Source organism: Carcharhinus amblyrhynchos, chromosome 21, assembly GCF_965287045.1.
Source record: "Carcharhinus amblyrhynchos chromosome 21, sCarAmb.v2.hapA, whole genome shotgun sequence".
Taxonomy (NCBI): domain Eukaryota; kingdom Metazoa; phylum Chordata; class Chondrichthyes; order Carcharhiniformes; family Carcharhinidae; genus Carcharhinus; species Carcharhinus amblyrhynchos.
Window position 1 is genome coordinate 29,742,431 of NC_137344.1, and position 21,975 is coordinate 29,764,405.

A 21,975-nucleotide genomic window follows, 5' to 3' on the forward strand; every position below is an offset into this window, starting at 1 on the left:
TGTTTGCCAGCATTGCGGATCTCAGACATCTGATTTAGTAGTTAAAACAAGCATTCCCTCGACATCGTCACCAACTGTGGGAGTCTTCAACCAAACCCATTTCCTCTCATAATTAAGAAAAACCTGCAATACCAAAGAAGTCTCCTGTTTAACTATTGTGACTGTGATCTTTGTAGCACGTCAAGGGCTCTTTGGGCTTGGTGCATCTTAAAAAGTCATTTTAGGTACAGGAAGACTTGCATTGTCAAATGTATATGCAGCATGGATTTATAGCAATACTGCTTTGCCAGAATATAATGGGTGCTATATAACAAGCGGGTTATCCAGATGCAAAAATTAATTGCAGCATTGCATTTACAGTCCAGTAAGAAATAGTTATGTAACCAATTTTAATCAAAGACATCGGAACACAAGGCAAGGATGAGACCTAATGGGCTAAAATGTTAGTTATTTCAACAGATGATATGTAATCTATCCAGCATATTTAATCATTAAGTTTTATTCTTACCCTCCAAAATTTCAACAACATTATCCAATCCTAAAGGTGCCCCCCCCCCCACCCCACCCCACCCCACCCCTGCCAACCCCCTCCCCAAGGCAGGATCCCCAGTGGAGAGATGAGTGAGCCATGCAAAATGTTGAAGACAGCGGTGGGACTGGAAAATCTCATTAGTGGCCAATGGCAAATCACCTCCACTGGCGGAATACACGCCACAGGGAATGCAAAATCCAGTTCAGGGTTTTGCATTTGCATAGTACTTCATAGGCATCAAAACAAGCCTAAGCACCTTACAAGAGAATTGGTTAACACCGTGCTGGAAGCAAGGTTAAAAGTTAAGAGACATACTTGAAGGTTCAGATGGGCAAAAAAAAAGTAATGGCAAGACAGCCCAAGATTAAGAGTTTAAAAGGAAGAATTCCAAGCTACAAGGGAATTGTGGTTGAAAACGCTGACATTTTTAAGCAGACTGAGGAAGGTTGGGAAGCACAGGAGAATGAGTCAGGAAAGAGGAAAATACATTATGGCACAAAGAAAAATTTCAGAGAAAGAGTGAAACACTTTTAAACGGAGGATAAGCTTTCAGAAGACAGACAGAAAATGGAAATCACTACAGAGCATTCTAGAAAGCAACCAACACAGAGGTGACAAAGATATAGAGATGAGAAGAGCAATGGCCTTGCAATGAGGTTGGTAACATTGGAATTGTCCAAATGGGCAGTTGTTATGGTGGGGTTCAGCCCGAGTGATAATTGAAGAGGTTGAGGGAGGATGGAATTATCAGTCAAGATCCAGTGTGTGTCGGATGGAGATGAAATGGGCTGGCAGAATATTTTCAGCAACATTGAGCTCATCCATGACAACTGGCAGGAGTGGTGGCAGGGAGGCAAGGTAGCAGATTCGCAGAATACAGAGGAAAGCTGCTTGTGCATGAAATCAAAGAGCAAGCTGTGGACAACTGAGGTTTGGGATATGCTGGAGATGACGGGAGGAAGAACGATTGAAGTTGCACCAGCTGTGTTTGCACATGTAGAAATGGAATTAGCTGGAGGAGGAGAACGGGCCACGTCAGAAGTCAAATGTCAAGGAGGGTGTAACAAAATGCTCTGTCACAGTTGCAAAGTATTTGTAGATGTCACTGGCCATATACAAGATGACATTGTCTGTCGTCCTGAAGATATTCCAACATCAGTTATCAATTCTTAACCCATTGGCTGGAAACAGGAAACAGACTTTTAAACGAAGTAGGAGTTTCAAACTACCTTAGGATAACTGTCTTCAAACTTACATTATTGTATATTCCACATTCCAACCCTACGGAGAAGAAAGAGCAAATCTGCAAAGCCCATCATGGATACAGCAGCCCACCAGGGTTTATGAAAGACCTTACTTCCTGCCCTATCAATAAGGTCTACAGAAGCCACCTACAGTATTCAACAGCCAAAGGCAAACCATTCAAAGGTCTCTTGGGCAAAAAGTGTTTGTTTTGCTGAAGGCAGCTCTCCAGGCGAGCTAATCGATTGGGATACATAGTAATGGTTGATTTACTGGCAGCAAAGAGATCACATGAGCAACCCAAGTCCTTTGTGTAGTTTAAGCAGGTCTAGCTGAACTTCAGGGCAGTGAAGCAGGGACACCACTCACTCCCTTTCTCCCCCTCCCCCACCCCACACATACACAATCTCCCTCTTCAAAATTTCTCAGGTAAGCAGTGCACAGCAATTGCCCAGGAAGTACAAAATTCCACTGGCAATTTCCCTGCACAGGGAACCTTCCAAAAATGCCATTTAAATCGCAAACTTTGGATGTTTCCAATTGTGTTACATCAATAGTTACCCAGAAAAAGTTGAGAGAATTAAAACCAATTAACCCCCAACCTGCACGGGGACCCCCGACTACCCATCACGACATCCCCTCGGGCTCCTCTCCAAGTCCCACCCCTCCCACTGGTAATATTTTAACACACTAAATGTTCAGAAATAATGTAATAAAATATTATTTTCTCACCCAGCTAGCAAAACAAGCAACAACTTGAGCTAATGTGATTTCTTTCTCAAAGAACTATTGCCTAATGTTTAAAAGTGTATAAATTAAAGGGCAGAAATGGTCTGGTGTAGCATACTCCAAGTACTCTGAGATTCACAGTGCAGGAAATATTTTCAGCTTAGACCGAGAGCAATACATCCATGGTAGCTGAAATTACTTTTAACCTGCAATAAAAGGTCAATATTGCTATTAAATGCACGGAGAAAAATAAAAAAAGCAAAATATATATGGAAGCAGACATGGGGAGAAGATTAAACTAAGATGACAGCCAGAAGCACACTGATCTGTAAAATATCGGTTGCATTCTAGATAATGAGTGCTTCAACATACTGTCATCCTAACATCTACTTTTCCATCTTCTTGAAATATACAATTTTCTAAAAATACAAAGCACATAACTAAAGCGGACAGGAAGCTAGAAGGCATGGAAAGAATGTCTGTAATGCTTTGGAAAACATTTGAAACAATTCAATATTGCTTTGCACACCCCCTGTTGCACGATCCAACTTCCAATTCCAGGCACCAAAAACACCACAGAATAAGGCACGCTGCATCCAACAAGTATGTGGCAATTTTTCCAAGTGTCACTCTTACACGTGTTGGTGTACCAGTAACGAGCAAAGCACATGAAAAGGCCTTCTGGCCCACTAAGCCTGCGCCAATGTGTAGTTTCCATCCCTCTGTTTGCTTCCTGTGCACGTGTCTATCAATGTTGCTAACATGTCTGCTTCCACCGCCGCCACTGGCCAGGTACCCACCACCCTCCAAGTGAAAAACTCACCCTGCGTATCTCCCCCAAATTCACCCTCTCACCTTAAACCTGTGCCCTCTTGTACTTGACCATCCTACCCTAGAATAAAGCCACTGGCTATCCGCTCTATCCAAGCCTCTCAATTTTATAGATCACTATCAAGTCACCCTTCAGCTTCCATTGTTCCGATGAAAACAATCCGAGTTCATCCAACCACTTCTCATATCTAAAATCCTGAACAGGCCACTTTCTGGTAAACCTTTGTTGCACACTCTCCAAAGCATCCATGTCCTTCAGATAGTATGGCAACCAGAATTGCAAGCAATATTCCAAATGCGGCTTAACTAAAGTTTTATACAGCTATATAAGCTTACATACAGCTTATACAACTTGCCACCTTTCATACTCGATGTCCTCGCTGATGAAGGGAAGAATGCTGTACGCCTTCTTGACCACATTATACACCATTGTTACCACTTTCAGGGATCCATATGCCCAGATCCCTCTGTACGTCAAAGCTGCAAAAGGATTCTGCCGTTTAATATATAATTTACACCTGAATTTGATCTTCCAAAATGCATTTGTCTGGATTAAACGCCATCTGTCATTTCTCTGCCTAAGTCTGCAATTTAATCAATGTCAATACCAATGACACGTACACTAAAATTCCAGTCCACTTGTGCCACCCTCTCCCCACTCCATTCCCACCCAAGGATGTGCATTTTTATTAGTACCCAGAGATTAGGAATACCTGACAACTGTTGATATTTAAGTAACGAGAACACACAGCAGACTGACTGTAAGGAAGTTTGTGCGGCACACAGGAACAGCAAACGCATGTGATAAAATATTTTCTCAGCTGAGCTAGTAAAACCAGCTAAAAATTTGAGCTAATATGATTTCCTTCTCAAAGAAATATTGCCTTTTTTAAAAAAAAGTGTATAGGTTAAGGAGCTGGAACAGTCTGGTGTAGCACACTCAAGGTATTCTGGGGTAAAGTTCACGGTACAGGAAATATTTTCAGCTTAGACCAAGAACAATGTTTTCCCCTTTATACCTCCACAGTAGCTGTTAATGATCAACTGAGATCAGAGTGTCATAAGATTGTTCCATTCACGGCACACGGACATGGTGACAATACTTCTGCCATAATGACTCCAATTTACATGCAAGGCCATAGGAAAACACCAATGACGAGAGATTGTACTTTGATTAGTGAATTTTCAATCATGCATTTGGTGACATATGGGATCAAGTTTTAATTCAATCATAGAATACTACAGTACAGAAGACGACCAGTCAGCCCATCAAGCCTGCACCGACAATAATCCCACCCAGGCCCTATCCCCGTAACCCCACATATTTATCCTGTGGATTCCCCTGACACTAAGAAGCAACTTAGCATTGTCAATCAACTGAACCTGCACATCTTTGGACTGGGGGAGGAAACCAGAGCACCTAAAAGAAACCCACGTAGACATGGGGAGAACATGTGGACTCCACACAGACAGTCACCCAAGCTAGGAATCGCACCCAGGTCCCTGGTGCTGTGAGGCAGCAGTGCTAACCACTGCACCACCATACCATTCCAATCAGGAAAGTTCTCCTCATTGTTTCATAAACATAGCTTCAGGTTGTCCTGAAAACATGTTAAAGCAATCTGTAAGGCAATGTTTTGCCATTTGCCTTAGAAAGTCAGTCTGCTGTGGGTGCTATAGCTACTCAAATACCAGGCGCTGTGGTCAGGTATTTCTGATTAATGTGTTGTTATAAAAATGCAAATCGCTGGGGTGCACAATAGCAGCATCCTGCCTGACACTTAGCCCGCATGGCATCAAATAAGTTAAAATAAATATCGGTTTCTTAGTTTCTTGGTCATACAAAATTTGAGTTTTACTGCAACAAACAGACATGCTGTCAAAGCTTTTCATCTTGCGCTCATCAGGACACATGTTAGAATACCAAATTTCAAAGGGAATATCAATTTATACAGCATGACTGAAGGGTGCTGATTGGTTGACAAGTGGACTCTGGTCAAGGTGTTTCCGTAGAGAATGCCATTTCTTCACTGTGTAAGCTTGATGCATCAGAGCTATCCTGCAAGTTAATGGCTTCCCGCATTTGATAATTGCTCACTACATATTGCATAAATTCAAGAATGAGCAAAAAGGACCATTTTCAGCTCTAAAATGGGTCCAGTCCACCTCACGTTACTTTGGAAGGGTAAGGGGTCGCAAACATTTCAGCAACAGATGAAGCTTGCTGCTGTGTGCTGCTCCTGTGCAACAGCAGCTCAACTGATAACTCTCCACTAACAGGAAGTTACCATCAAGTCAAAAAGAGTAGTGTGGTTTATGAATTTCAGCGCCAGTGTGATGCCAAGTACATCTCAAATGGCATGTCCCTTGGGCTGTCTGCAATAGGCAGAGTACTGACCAGACTCTGCCAGCTGTGCTTGCAGAACTCAGACCGTAACGTACAGCATTAATTGTGATTTCACGATTGGAAAGCACTTACTAAACAACCCCAAGTATTTAAGGATCATACTAACTACCAATTTAAGATCAGTCAAGCTCACAAAGTGACTCACTTAACTTTCTAAAAGCTACTTACATTTTTCTGCAGGGCCTTGACCTCTAAAGATAGAAAGAACATGTCTAGGCATTGTGTCCTTCTCAATTAAACAAAATCATGGGTGACACAGTGGTCGGCACTGTGCCAGGGACCCATATTTGATTCAGGGCTTGGGTGAATGTTAGCATGGAGTTTTCACGTTCTCCCTGTATCTGTATGGGTTTACTCTGGGTGCTCCGGTTTCCTCCCACTGTCCAAACATGTGCAAGCTAGGTGGATTGGCCAAGCTAAATTGCCCCTTAGTGTCTGGATAGGTGGCTTGGCCCTGCTAAATGTGCGGGGTCACGGAGATAGAGCAGGGTAGTGGGCCTTGGTAGAATGTTCTTTCTGAAATCTAGTACAGACTACATTGGCCAAATGGCCACTATCTGCACAATAGAAATGCTATGATTCTGTGTAACAACTGTTCCCTGGTACACTTCTCATGGCACCTAGTCAGCCACAGCCAACCTGCCAGTGTCCTTTTCACATGCAGCATAAACTGTTGCTCCCTTTGAAACAGATATTTTTGCCTTGGTGCTGTTGATAGCAAAACAAAAAGCTTCAACTGTTCAACTGTAAAATGAAATGGAATAGTTTGTTATTAAAAGGAGTTATTAGTAATTAATTGGACTCCATTGACAATAATGTTTTTAGAACTGACTTACCGCTGTCAACTACTATTCAGACGACAAGCAAACATCAATAACCACCAATAGGATCATAGAATGCCTGCAAGTATACTTTAGTCATAATGCCATTGGTGATATTGTGATGAGCGATAAAAGCCCTCAGTTCATGAGTGAAGAATTTAGGCACTTTGAAAAATTCAGCAGTTCACATAATCTCCTTAGTAATCCCAGCCAAATGGAAAGGATGAGGTGGCAGTGAGCATTTCCAAAGGATTCATCAAAAAAAATCAAGTGGATCCAGCACAGATGTAGCAATCTTCGAGTGAAGGAATACATTTTACTAATGTATTAGATCACAATCTCAAATGACGTTATAGCTTCTCGCCACTGGGACTAGACTACTAAAAGCAAAGCAAATAGTCCAGTTCACAGACTAATGTCATGCTGCATTCAAACTACTCTTCCATTAGCTGAAACTTCTAATGTCACCCTTCCTGCACAAAGGCCTGAGAGCAGTAGCCATTTAATCCACCACTTAGAACAGATTTTAAGGAGACTCTGAAAAGGAGAGAAGTGGACAAGAGGAGAAATTTAGGAAGGGAATTCCAGAATTTAGGACCAAGATAGCTGAAAGTACAGCCACCCGTGGGAGAGCAATTAAAATGAAAGTTGCACAAAACATCATAATTGGAGTGCAGATTGTGTAGGGCTGGAGAAGGATACAGAACTGGGGAGGGGGGTGAAGTTAGAGGGTTTAGAGAACGAGGATAAGGATTTTGAAATTAAGGCATTGCCAGCCCAAAAGCTAATGTAATTCAGTAAGCACAGCGTGGCAGGCAAAAAGAGCCACGACAGATCAGCCATGATCTTATTGAATGGCGGGGCAGGCTCGAGGGGCTAGATGGCCTACTCCTGCTCCTATTTCTTATGTTCATATAGGAGCAGTTTTAGATGACCACAAATTGATAGAACCATAGAAAATTTACAGCTCAAACAGGCCTTTTGGCCCTTCTTGTCTGCGCCAAACCATTTTTTGCCTAGCCCCACATCCCTCTCATCCATGTACCTGTCCAGGTTTTTCTTAAATGTTAAAAGTGACCCCACATTTACCACTTTATCCGGCAGCTCATTCCATACTCCCACAACTCTCTGCGTGAAGAAGCCCCCCGCAATATTCCCTTTAAACTTTTCTCCTTTCACCCTTAACCCATGCCCTCTGCTTTTTTTCCTCCCCTAGCTTCAGTGGAAAAAGCCTGCTTGCATTCACTCTATCTATACCCATCAAAATCTTATACACCTCTATCAAATGTCCCCTCATTCTTCTACGCTCCAGGGAATAAAGTCCTAACCTATTCAATCTCGCTCTGTAACTCAGCTTTTCAAGTCCCGATGTGGGAGGCTGACCAGAGAGGCATTGGAACAAGTTACATTGCAAAAGCCACAGCTAAATTTGAAACCAGATTAACATCAAACAAAAAAAGGCATCTACATCATTTCGAAACATGATCTCTGATACACAAACTGCTTTTCTTCAGCTTAAAGTAAAACAATATAGCTGTAACCATTTAACACAGTTCTTTGCTTGTACTAAAGTTAGGATTAGATATGAATCAAGAATGCTGAACAGTTCAAATATTATCAGTATGCTTGATAAACAATATACCACTGACATCTGTCAGAGCATATTAACATAGTTCAAACAGCTTTTGAAATGAAAAGTACTGTTTTCAAGAAGAACAGTTTTCCAAAGAGATGTTTAAGGTGCCAAAAATCTGGAAATTCTGTTTCCTGCATGTATTAGATCATTTTTGGCTCCTCAATCTTCCCCCTTTTTGGCTTCTCGTTCCTCTCCCTTTATGGTATTGAGCTGCTAGTGCTTTCAAATTGGACAAGCAAACTCTTCATCCAAACCCACATTGAAAAGATGTCATATTTGGTTTCAAAATTGCTTTGTCTGATGATATAGTTGGAGCGTTCAGCTAGCAATTGTGGTTTTATCATCAGTGGTTTTCCATCTGGCTCCAGTCACTAGGTTTCCAAGTCCCAGTGGCGAGAAGCTATAACGGTCATTTGAGATTGTGATCCGAATGCCCCTCAAGGGAACCAGCTGAATTTCCAGAAAGCTCTCAGTGATTTTCTGCTTCTTCTGGTTATGTCACAAAAGGAACAGAGGGAATAGTTAAACAGAGACCTTGGAGTTCAGATGCATGGTTCTCTAAAGGTGCACTACTCTTTAAGTGTGGATTTACAAGTAGATAGGGCAGCAAAGATGGCTTTTGGCAGGCTGGCCTTCATCAGTCAAGGCATGGAATATAGAAGTTGGGAAGTTATGTTGCAGCCATACGGGATGTTGATGAAGCCACACCTAGAGTTGTTCAATTCTGTTTGTCTTGCTACAGGAAAGATGTTATTAAACTGAAGAGAGTGCAGAAGAGATTTATAAGGATGTTGCTAGGACTCAAGGGACTGAGTTACAGGGAGAGATTGGACAGGCTAGTATTTTTTTCTGGAACAAAGGAGACTGAGGGATGATCTTACAGAGGTGGCAAATGATCATGAGAGACACTGATAATGTGAATGCGCTCACTCTTTTACCTAGGGTTGGGAAATCGAGAGCTAGACAGCATAGATTTATGTTGATAGGGGAAAGAATTAATGGGAACCTGAGGAGCAGAGAGTGGTACGTATGTGGAATGAGGTGCTGGAGGAAGTGATTCAGGCAGGGACACTGAAATACTGTCAAAGGTATTTGGACTTAGTCACAGAATGGTTAAGAGAGATATGGGCCAAATGGGGTTATCTTAGATGGGCTTTAGGGTCAGCATAGATCAATTGGGCCAAGGGGCCTGTCTCTGTGCCATACATTCTATGATTGATTGCCTTCACGGTTTATCATATACACTCCAGTTCCCAAATTGTGTTAAAACGTCAAGCAGAGAGTACCTCTGAAAGGATTTGGCATCGTTCATAAGCCAAATGTGGAAAGGAGAACAGTTAATAAGTTATACAATGTCTTCTACACCTTGGCAATCGGACATTGATGCCAGCCAATAGATTTGGGGATTTTAGTGCAGAGGAAGGTGTTTTGACATTATTGCATAATATTGCCTGTCTCAGCTTTCTGGACCAAAATGAAACAGCCATGAGCAAACTCATTGTAAGTGACAGAGGAAAACTGATCTTCGCAATAATAAACAGGGTGACCTACAATTAGATTATACCAGTAATCTGCACTTGGCTCGCTCAAATGTTTGATCATGCAACAGCCTGAAAGCGGGCTGCACGCAAGTCGACCCTTTAAGTGGCTGTACATGAAAATTTAAAGATCTGCGCACTTAATTAAATCACTGTTACAAACAAAAAAAAAGTGTACATTGAAATCCACTCCACTTATGTTTTGAAAACAAATAAGATATCACAAGACAGATTTAGGTGGAAGTTCATCAGCTTCTTCGATCCCATCCTTGCATCACGTGAACAGAACCAGCTAATTAAATAATCCAGTCTCAACTCCAATATCCTGTCATCTTCCTCTTGGCAAATTCTATCTTTGTAAAGAGCTTTTTTCTGGCATCTGCCCTAAAACCTTCAAGGTTATGCCTTCCTCTCCTGCTGCCCAGAGTATCCGAATGTCTTATTTTAGGTCTATCTTTTCCATCTAATTAGTTCCTTAGTTACCCCAAAGAGGCCCCTTTGTGAATCATTTGATGTCGAGAAATTCTAACTGCTCAACTCATTACTCACAGCTCCTTCCTTCTTCCCAGAGTCTATTCTGCATTAAATAAATGCAAATGAATAAAGTTCAGCAGCTCCTGTTAACAAACTAAAAGAAGTGTTTCAGCTTTTAACGCTATCCATTATCACCTCCGTCAACATTGCATGTACTTGAGCAGAAGAAAATGTTTATTAAAATTTGATTGCAACCAGTCTTTGAGCAGCTTTAAATCTACAGAGACCAGAGGAATGGTGCTTAGCAGCCAAGGAAAAGATGAAGTTCATTATTTTTATATTTGTTTGGCAGAGATTTGGATGACAATTTACTTACTGCAGCCAAAGCTCAAGGTACATGCCTTGCAAGTTCATAAAAACGTAAAGCGTAAGGATATTACATTTTTTTTTTACTTGTGTTCACAGACCCAAAAAGTTAATATTGTATAGATCATAGAATCCCTGCAGTGCAGAAGGAGGCCATTCAACCCATTGAGCCTGCAACAACCACCCAGGCCCCACCCTACTAACCCCACATATTTACCCTGCTAATCCCCCTGAAACCCTATGTATTTACCTTGCTAGTCCCCTTGACACTAAGGTGCAAATTACCATGGCCAATCAACCTGACCCAGTTATCTTTAAAGTGTGGGAGGAAACCGGAGCACCTGAAGGAAACCCACACAGACACAGGGAGAATGTGCAAACTCCAGACAAACAGTCAACCAAGGCCAGAATTGAACCTGGGTCGCTGGTGCTGTGAGGCATTAGTGCTAACCACTGTGCCATCTTGCCCATCCCATCTTTGAAGAAATCATTTTCATGTTAAAAATGCTTAACAAAAGGTTGAAATTCCACAGAGGAAATCTATGAGTAGATTGGATGCTTTTCGAGATTGAACAGGAGATAGTGTTGAGGCAAAACTGCCAAAACAAGGCTTGATTTGAACACATCAAGTGCAGTCTGGTTATAATTGGTTGATTTGCACGAGAACATCAGAGACATTTAATTTTATAATAATGTTCACAGTATGGTGCTGGACAAAATGTTCGGTTCCTGAAAAGGCCAAGTTTAAAATTTACTATCTTGACTGGAGGACAGGATTGGGCCGTAGCAGGTGTTCTCATCTTTCCTACTCATCTATTGTAATCTTTGCACTATTAAAAGGTATTTTAAAAATACTTCTGCATATGTAGCGGGTAGTTAAGGCATTTTACCTAGTGGACTCAGAGAACAGCACTTGATCTAATTTGGAGTCTCTGTTCTGAAGTAGATGTAAACTGGGAGAAGACTGCCTAGACAATTTTAACTCTATCCAGAGGAAACATTATTCTATTAGAAGATTCTAATTAGAAGTCAAGCATGACCGATGGATGATTTGATCTATGTAGTACCTTGGTTCTATTATCTATAAACAATATGTCTTGCATGTGACATGTTTTCAAATCATTTGAATGTTTGACCTTTGATGGACTGGAGCTGATCAAAGTACTCCTTTACAACATGAATGGTCACTACAGACCAGTGATCATGTGTGAACAGTGACTGAGTTGAGCTGGATTGACAAGGGCTTTACAAAATGGGAAAGCACTGTTGATCAAGTGTCCTCAATTGGCTTTTGTCTAAGATCAAGTGTATGTCCGGTCGTGCACTTGGTCAAAGCCAATGAGGCTTCACTTGAAGCAATTTTTTTAAAAAGCCAACTGGGCCTTTTGGCTAAGATGAAGCTCGGATTAAGCCTAAGTAGGGGTGTAATGCCTCATCCTATCAACTTGGATCTGGTTTGATCAAGCCCAAGTCAGGAGTATGGACTGTCTCGTCAGCTTGGGTCTGTAATGTCTCTCATGTAGGGACTCTGTTTGGGCCAAATTGGATCTTTGATTGAAAATAAAGTACCAAAAAGGTGGAAAAGAAAAAAGTGCCCTCATGAATGCACACAGTTTTCTTTTAGTTAGTCTATTGTTTTAAGAAAATCTGGTGAACCAAAATGCATTTTGATCTGGCTGGCTTTGGTAACATTTGTGCTGGAACGATGCCAGATATTCAGCCTCCAGGCCAACTGTCCATTTGAGTTTAACTAGCCCAGCTTGTTTGATGTCACTATGCTAACTGGAGCTCAGAACGTAGGATTTAATTTATTGCTTCTTATTAGTTGCCAGGAAGTAAAAATGGGGTACGAGAGGTTGTGTGATAGTGAACAAGAACACGGTGGAGGACCCATTATACACCATGCTGACAAGAGGAGTTTCATCTCTGGGCAGACTGACTAAGATACTACACAAAATGCTGCAATGGTCTCAGTGTTGGATGCTAAGAAGCCAGGGTTACACAGGGAGGAGAAGTACCCCATTTGACCAGGACCCACTTGATTCCAATACTATATCAAGTGAGAGCATGTTTCATTTCCCATACCACTTCCTGGATAAGAGTGTGGATTCAGACAATCTATTTGATGGTTCTGTCACTCCCACTCTGGACACCTAATGTGACAGAGGCTGCAAAATTTTTATTTAAAAACTTTGGAGGAGCATTTTCCCCTTGCCCTGGCATTTGTAGACACATCAGCGAAGATCATGCAGAGAATAACACACGTTAACCATCTTGCATCACTCTGCAACATTATGCCAAAACTGCTCAACTCCTAGTAAACGATATGAATACTCCATACACACATATTTACTTAGCAAAGCTACACGTGTCTTTTCTTCTAGCGATAGCTCCTCTCTGCACTATATACAACTTACTTAACAGTAGTTACATGGAAGTGATAGTTAGTAAATTTTGCATACATTTCTTTTCCCAAGTTGCTTAGACTGAATTAATTTCAACTAACAAATTGAAAGCTGAAGAAATACAGCTTATTTGACTGTTTCACAGGAAGACAATTCATCGGTTAATTGTGGAGGTGTTGTGGTTTTATAAAGTGCAGCATTCAGCAGACTACTTCCTTTGCCTTAAACTGACATTTATGAACTCCATCACACAATATTCTGGTGGCCCTTGACTGTCTTTAATACTAAGCATGAAAAATTTGTTCAATCAAGTACACAATGTGAAATGTCGCACACTTTCAATTTACACTCTTAAAAAAGGTGGATTAAACAACAGTTGATAAATTTGATGCAACTGCTCTCATTTCAGACACCCCAGTACATTACACTACAACGCATGCTGCACACGTGGATTTAACAATGGATTAAAAAAAACCCACAACAGGAACTTGCATCCATATCGTGTTTTTAATGTAATAACACATTCGAAGGCGCTTCACAGGGGACATTGTGAAAGAAAATTAGATTCCATAAACAAAATTTTCCCCTCCCTTCCGCCATGGGAATCACAGTGCAGGGGGTACGGAGAGGAAGGGTTAGCATGCAAAGGTCCATTGACCACAGGCAGGATTTTCCAGTTTGGGGGCAAAGTGCAGTCAGAAAATCCCACCCCAAGTCTCTGAAGGCAATATTAGGGCCAATAGCCCCTGGTCAAGGAAGTAGATCTTAATGATTGGAGGTATATCTTAAAGAAGGAAAGAGAAGGATAAAGTTGGACAGAGTTAGGGAGGGAATTCTGGAGTTTATGCCCCAGCCAACTGAAGCCAACAATGGTTGGGCAATTAAAAATCCGGCTTGCTCAAGAAGTCAGAATTAGAGGCGTGCAGATATCTGAGATTTGTTAAGCTGGAGGAGATTTGAGAAAAAAGGGAGGAGCAAAACCATGGAAGGATTTGCAAAACATAACTAAAACACATGCTTTCCTCCGTCCGTCTCCTTCGTCAAGCTTAATGGTTACTTTCTGAATTGCCGTGTGCAGTTTAAAATAAGCTACTTCAAAAGCAACATCTGTACAAACTCTGAAAACCATGAACCTCATCCTTGGTTGTTCCAATCTATTAAAAACTCTTCAAGCGCAACATGCGTAGGAAGGGTTTGCATCACATGGGTCCCCTATGAACTACCGATCGACAGGTTATTGCAATGGGCACCTCAAAAAAAGGACGGGAAGAATTAAAGCCAGCATCCCACTCACATTACAGCTTAGCAGGTATATCCAATCATAAATCATAGGTGTTTAACCAAAAAAATGGTAGCTTTCTCAAAGACAATAATAATTTAATGCTTTTTAAAGCTTTTAAAAAGAAAAAAAGATTTTGGGCAAACACGGCCGTCGCTGTTAACGGAAATATTCAAACATCGTCAATTAACTTCCACTAATACCACACAATCACATAAACCCCGAATGCTTATCTGATTATGATATAACAAAGCTCAGCAAAATTGAAGCTTTTCAAATTTATATCAATTGATATTAACGTTAACTGGGATGATAAATTGTTTTATCATTCAAAGTAAATATTTATAGGAACGGTTCAACTTAAAGCACAATAAAACTTTTACTCACTGTTCTGACTCTTCGCTTTGGTTTCAGTGACTGCTCTCTCTAGCTGCACTTCCTGTTGCTGCGGGTAATTAATGTGGGGAGAGACTGAATTTTCCACCTGTTTAGCTGGGGTTTCTTGATGCTTTGGTGCATGAATCTCCACCTTCTTTGGAGATATCTCTGTCGGCGAAGGTCCAAAACTTTCTGTTCTTCTCGGAATGGATTCAGCGAGTTTGGATCCTGTGGTTTCCAACCTTCTTGAGGCGCTTTCCTGCAGTTTTGTTCCAGGAATTTCCGTTCTCCTTGGCACCATTTCTGGAGGCTTGTGGCCTAGCAACTCCGCTCTTTTAAGGCCAAGCTTTGGCGCGCCATGACTCGCGGCTTCTACTTGCTTCGAGGAAAGGTCGATGGAAATTTCCGCTCTTCGTGAAATGGGCTCCGGGTGTTTGGATCCCGTAATTTCAATTCTCTTGACGGAGGACTTTGGTGACTTAGCATTGGGTGCTTCTGCTTGTTTTGGATTTGGATCTGTAAATTTTGCCCCCAAATCTTGATATCGATGTCCAGACGATGGTGTTGACCTCAGCAGAGGAGTTGGGACTCGTCTGGGTGGGATGGAGGGATTTGGTGACTGATCAACTTCCTCGACCTCAAATGATCTCTTCAAAGCTGATAGAAAAAAATACACCAGTTGAACAAATTATTTTTTCGTATTATCGCTATTTTTCCACATAAGAACATAAGAAATGGGAGCAGACGTAGGCCATCTAGCCCCTCGAGCCTGCCCCGCCATTCAATAAGATCATGGCTGATCTGAAATGGATCAGTTCCACTTACCCACTCCCCATAACCCTTAATTCCCTTATTGATCAGAAATCTATCTACCTGTGACTTAAACACATTCAACGAGGTAGCCTCCACCACTTCAGTGGGCAGAGAATTCCAAAGATTCACTACCCTCTGAGAGAAGAAGTTCCTCCTCAATTCTGTTCTAAACTGACCCCACCTTTATCTTGAGGCTGTGCCCTCCAGTTCAGGTTTCCTTTATAAGTGGAAAGAATCTCTCTACCTCTATCCTATCTAGCCCCTTCATTATCTTATGTCTCTATAAGATCATCCCTTAGCCTTCTAAACTCCAACGAGTACAGGCCCAATCTACTCAATCTCTCCTCATAAGCTAAACTTATGAGGAGAGATAAACATGCTAAGATAAATAAGCTAAACATAGATAAACAGAGAGATAACTAAGCTAAACATGCACCTGATAATCATTGCTCCCTAATTTAACATCTTAGCCTGCCAATTCAATTGCCATTTACAGGCTCAAATTTGTAGTTCCACCAGATCTCTGGGAAAAAAAAGATCAAGGGCAAGTAGAATTTCTGGTCATTGCTCCAGTGACCACAATTTTACTACCCCACCCCAGGAATCGGAGCAGGCGAGAGGCAGAACATGGAAAGGTCCACTAACTTCCAGCGGGATTTTCCGGTCTTGGGGCGAGTGTGGCCATAAAATCCCACCCAGCGGGTGTGAAAGTAAAAAAAAAATTTATTAGTCACGAGTAAGACTTACATTAACACTGCAATGAAGTTACTACGAAAATCCCCTAGTCACCACACTCCAGCCCCACTTCAGGTACACTGAGGGAGAATGTAGCATGGCCAATGCACCTAACCATTAAATCTTTCAGACTGCAGGAGGAAATTGGAGCATCCAGAGGGGAACCCATCCAGTTACAAAGGACTAAAATAAGGCCCAACATTGCCAGATTGGTGGCAAGTAAGACTAAATTACGCACACCAAAACTGGGGTGACATATCAAAACATTCCATAAAGACTTCTTTTGGCCTTTAGAGAGCATGGACTTTCATCACATCAGTCTGGGCTAAACTCAAACTTCAAACTGAAGAGACTAATACATTATGACCTTGATCCTTTTGAAACAGTGATCAAATTCAACCAATTAGAAAAAAAGAATCCCATGGCAGCAAATTCAATAGACAGTTTCATATCAATATCCATTCCTGAAGGTGATTACGTTCTGTAAACTATGACCTTTCACCATGAACTAACTAGATCCTGCAATTTTCATGAAAATGCCAGATTTATTCTGATGTATTGGCAGACTTGTACCAGAAGCAAACAGAAATCAGGGAACGTTATGATAAGTTTTCAACACCTCAAATTAGGCTACAGATTTGTTCTCCCCTTCATTATGACAGATGCAACATTGTGCATTATCCCACAGTTACGAGTTGTTGAAGGTCATGAATTACTATCACTGGAAGAATTAGTGTTGATATATCAATATTTATATTCCATAATATTTCTTGTTGAATGGTGAGGGTGTGGGTAACTACTTTTGACATAAATAATTTACCCCTTGACTTTCCCATACATCCAGGTTTCTGGCACACACCCAAAAATGTTTTGCTCACTCAGTATGCTCGATATGCTACAACAGACCGAGTTTAGAAAAATAAGCACAGCAATGATTATTGTATATTCCTTATATTACAAAGCAATGGACAATAGAAAAATGTATGCATGCATATCTTAATAATAAACCAACAAAATGTAAAAGCTCCAAGTTTGTTTCCCAACTGTCCCAAGATTAGGGCCCAAAAGGGTGTTAAGAGGTTTTGTCAGTGTCTCACCATGACTACCAGGAATATGTTTCACCAGGTCCCTGTCTCTTCAGGGGTTTCCTGGTTGCCTTGGAAAAGGCGGGCCCTCTTGGCTGGCCCTTGACAAACAAACGACAACCAGAAAACACAAAGTTTCTCTGGGAGACCCCAACTCAGTTCAGACTTGTTTTCGTTTGTGTGGTAAGCCAGATAAGCAAGGCATAACATCTCCAAGATGGATGTGGGCCCCCCACCTGCTGTGCTCTGCGGGACCAAAGCATCCGACTCACTTTTAAAATAATTTTGGACAGCCGAGCCTCTTTACAGAGGGGACAGAGGAGACCTCAAGTGAGGGGAGCTGGAATTAGGCCATCCTTTGCCAGAAAGACAGACAGGGCCAGTAAACATCAAGTAGAACCCCCAAGAACCACCGAAAGCAGCGTCCGTCCAGCTTATTCTCCAGTCCCTGTAAACTCCAATACAGAGGAACCTCTGTGTGCAATCTCAACCAAAGAACTCAAATAACTGGATACAGTTTGAAAGTCTGGACCCCAACAGTTCAGAAAAAGGGCATAATTTTTCAAATGCCCCTTGTCATTGGTATTCTAATGGGAACCCTGGTTTAAGACGTATCTGCAACTAAAGGTGATCCCACAGAGCACAACATTTCCAGCATATTATCAGCAATGCCTTCACAAGGTCAGCTTTGCACAGCAATCATATGAACACTCTTTTCTCGGGGGTTCAGTTGTTTAAAAGTTTATAGCACACCAGGCTCACATCCAGAGAATAAGAGATCAATAAAACTATCTCCACCTCAGTGGCTGCATTTCACTGAATCTTGCATCTTGTTAAAGTTGTAGTTTTACCGCAATCCTTCACCAAGGTTTCAAATGTATCAGCGCAGAGCATTTGTCTTATTCATGCTGCCATTGTCAATATAATCGCGAAGTTCACCTTTTATTTATATTTTTAGTTTATTTATTTGTGTCACAACTAGGCTTACATTCACACCATAATGACGTTACTGTGAAAATCCCCTAGCCCCCCACCCCGGCGCCTGTTTGGTACACCGAGGGAGAATTCAGCATGGTCAATGCACCTAAGCAGCACATCTTTTGGACTGTGGGAGAAAACCCCACCCAGATATGGGGATAACATGCGGACTCCGCACAGACAGTGACCCAAACCGGGAATCAACCCGGGTCCCTGGTGCTGTGCAGCAACAATGCTAACCACTCTGCCACAATGCAGCCCTTTCAAATATTTTGAATTTTCAGTCTTACGTCCAACCAAAAGGGAAGAGGAATTGTCCTGGTCACTACCAGCAAAAGAAAAGTTCCAAATGCGTGTTTTTCTCATGAAATTTTAACGTGTTCCTCAGATCGTAGTGACCATTTGATTTAGAAGTATCAACAATGGAATTCTGAATGAATTCACTTACAATGCTGCTACAAATTAATGTCTTTCACCCTATACATTGCACTGATGGAAAGAACGACAGTCCCATTGGTAACAGTTACTTCATGAGAACAGTCCCTCAAAGCATCGGAGGTGAATAAAATACGCTCTGTACTAAACGCTAAAGGGTAAGAGCAGAGCTCTGTCATACTTCCTCCTGTGAGATGTGGATGATGAGTATTACAGAACCAATCCACAAACGTGCCAATATCACACTGACACTCATAGCAGTTCTAAAGCTCAGCAAATAGATAAAATCACAAAACATACACAAAGAAAGAGGCCATTCGGCCAATCATGCCTGTTCTTAACACCGTGATGGTGACTGTGTCCACCTAAGTAAGCTGAAGAAAAACAAATCAAAGTGGTACAGATGAGGGCTGCAGTAATGGTGATAATAGAGAACATCTCAACAAAGACTTTCCTCAAAGCGCAGTGACCAACAAAGATCATCTATTGTGTTCTATTCTCATCCAAAACTGGGTAGCACAGTGGCACAGCAGTTAGCACTGCTGCCTCACAGTGCCAGGGAGCCGGGTTCAATTCCAGCCTCGGGTCACTGTCAATGTGGAGTCTGCACATTCTCCCCATGTTTGCCTCGGTTTCCTCCGGACACTTCAGTTTCCTCCCACAGTCTGCAAGATGTACTGGTTAGGTGCATTGGCCATGTTAAATTCTCTCTCAGTGTAGTCCAACAGGCACCAGAATGAGGTGACTAGGGGATATTCACAGTAACTTCATTGCAGAGTTGACAGACCACAAATAAACTTAAAAACATAATCAAACGGTATTCTCCCATCTTAAATTTCTTTCAGTGACAATCCTTAAAATGATCAGTTTGTGCAAGCATATGCTGGAAATCTGAAATTAGAACTGAAACTGCAGTGATATTTGGCAAATCTTTGAAGGAGGAGAAGATCCCTCTGCCCATTTTACTTACGGAATGAAAGCACAGAAGGAAAAGAAAGTCTGTTATTTCCATTGACTATGTAAAACCAATCCTCTATAAATACAATTCTTTCTTTCTCTTGAGCAATGGTTTCATATGATCATCTTGGAAATTCAAAAGCTCATCCATCAAGCATTTTCATGCATCCTAACATCTTCAACGTTCAATCCTGTCTGGCTGCCATCCACAAGTAGTACTCTTTCTCCCCAAGCAGCGTCCCATGGCATATCTAATCACTGCAGTCTATGGCTCTTGTTTTGTATGCCCTGCTACTGCTGTCAGTGAGAACGGAGAATTTGACACTCAGCCAAATCTCTATTTACAGCAGCAAGAATGGAGAATCCCAGCCGTGAATGTAGACTGAAAATCCCGGCCTGTATCTATAATCTCCAATATACGTATCTACTTTTAGGACACCAGAAGGTAATAATCCATTTCAATGTGACTCATGCTATTACAGTTATTTGCCAGACTTGCTTTTTAATAAAACATCAGATTTCAAAGCAATAGTTTATTTCAGAGGTGCACTGGCTATGCTAAGGTCTTCCTCAGTGTACTCAAACAGGTGACTAGAGGATTTTCACAGTAACTTAATTGCAGTTGTTAATATAAGCCTATTTGTAACACTAAAATAAACTTTAAAACTTCAAACTGGAGATGCATTTGTGTAGACAGCTGACACTGGGAAGCGCTCAAGAAGTTTCAAAGATTTGGCTGGAGAGAATTTGAAAATTTGATCCTTAAATCAAAATTAGCTGAAATGACAAAGGCTGAAGTTAAAGGAATATAAACATTTTGTCCTGTTTCCTTTTTTTTCACATGTCTGTCTAAATAAAGCAAGATAATAAACTTCAGTTTGCAAACAGCCCCACAGGTCAGCTTCACAGGCTAAACTAGCTACTGTGGGACAATTTTTTTTTGGTTGGGCTTATCTGCATATCATCGGACCACCCAACAAGGGTTTCCGCTTTGTCCTTTATTTTCCCTCATTCTTGCTGAAAAATCCGACCAGAGATTTGGAGAGTAGATAACTTCCGGAGAAAAATCAATGCAAACTAAGTGAATGGAAATGCACAGTATGTCAGAAATTACATCCAGCGTCACAGTTATGGGTCGTCAAGCCAAATTATTTTTGCTCGCTCCAATTACCCTCCGAATAATTTAGTTTGAAAAGAAGAGGTCATAGAATCCTACAGTGTAGAAGGAGGCCACTTGGCCTATCAAGTCTGCACCGACCACAATCCCACCAAGGCCCCATCCCCACGCGTCTACCCCAGCCAGTCTCCCTTACACCAAGGGGCAATTTAGCTTGGTCAATCCACCTAACCCGCACATCTTTTGGACTGTGGGAGGAAATGGGAGCACCTGGAAGAAACCCACACAGACACAGGGAGAATGTGCAAACTCCACATGGATAATGACCCAAGCTGGGAATCGAACCTGGTCTCTGGCGCTGTGAGGCAGCAATGCTAACCACTGTGCCACCTGGTTTGTGGAGTGGATCACATTCTGGCCAGGCTTAGTTTTACTGTTATTTAACAGTTACAAACTCATGAAAGGGGCTGGTTAAATCATGTTCTTCAGTCCCAGGTTCCTGGATTCAAACGTGTTAACTTCCCCAAGTTCCTGAGATTTCCTTCTTCCATACCTCTCAAGTCCCAGAAGCCTCAAACTATTCCCCTCACTGACTGTAGAGACAGATGATCCAATCTCAGGTCCCTGCCAGAGCTTTCTAATTATTTCAAAGCAGGTATGCAACATATCCAGAGGATGCTGGAAAAATTTAACAGCTCAGGCAGTTTTTCCAACATTTGCCATTTTTGTTTCAGATTCCAGCATCCGCAGAATTTTGCTCATTTTACGCAACATTTCCAATTTGTCTTCCCGAACTAAATATCTCCGGTTCACTCACTATACGTATTAACATCTAAGCCAAGATCAGAAACTCAATCAAAAGTTAGGTCCTAGGATTCCTTAGAAGATTTACAGATTTAGAAATAGGACAAGATAACCTCAGGCTGCAATAAGCCAGACATAGAAACAGCAAAACTTATTAGCAAGAGGGAATACTGTAACATACAAATCAAAGAGTGAATAGACCAGATGATAGACAACAGGATATTAGTGTGATAGCAAATGAGGCAAGAAATAAGTATACAACTGAGTCTGACCATGTCTTCAAATCTCTGAGGGGGATCAGATAGCCTAATAGTTTTATCTAAATCACTTGGGAGACCAATATTTCCTTTTAAGGTCAATGTAACAAAGAGAGCTGACATTTTAAAACTCTCCTGCACGCAATGTCAATAACT

At 41.5% G+C, this 21,975-nt stretch overlaps 1 protein-coding gene across 5 annotated transcripts in view; it reads right to left on the minus strand.

Moving 5' to 3' along the window:
* The window catches only part of LOC145356310 (neuronal-specific septin-3-like), a 264,326-nt gene that overhangs the window by 117,450 nt on the left and 124,901 nt on the right, over window positions 1-21,975 (minus strand). For all 5 annotated transcript variants that reach the window (XM_080208914.1, XM_080208915.1, XM_080208910.1 and 2 more), the window contains one exon: window positions 14,648-15,295. In XM_080208914.1, the coding sequence (XP_080065040.1) occupies window positions 14,648-15,295 (648 nt within the window). The remainder of the gene's footprint in view (window positions 1-14,647; window positions 15,296-21,975) is intronic.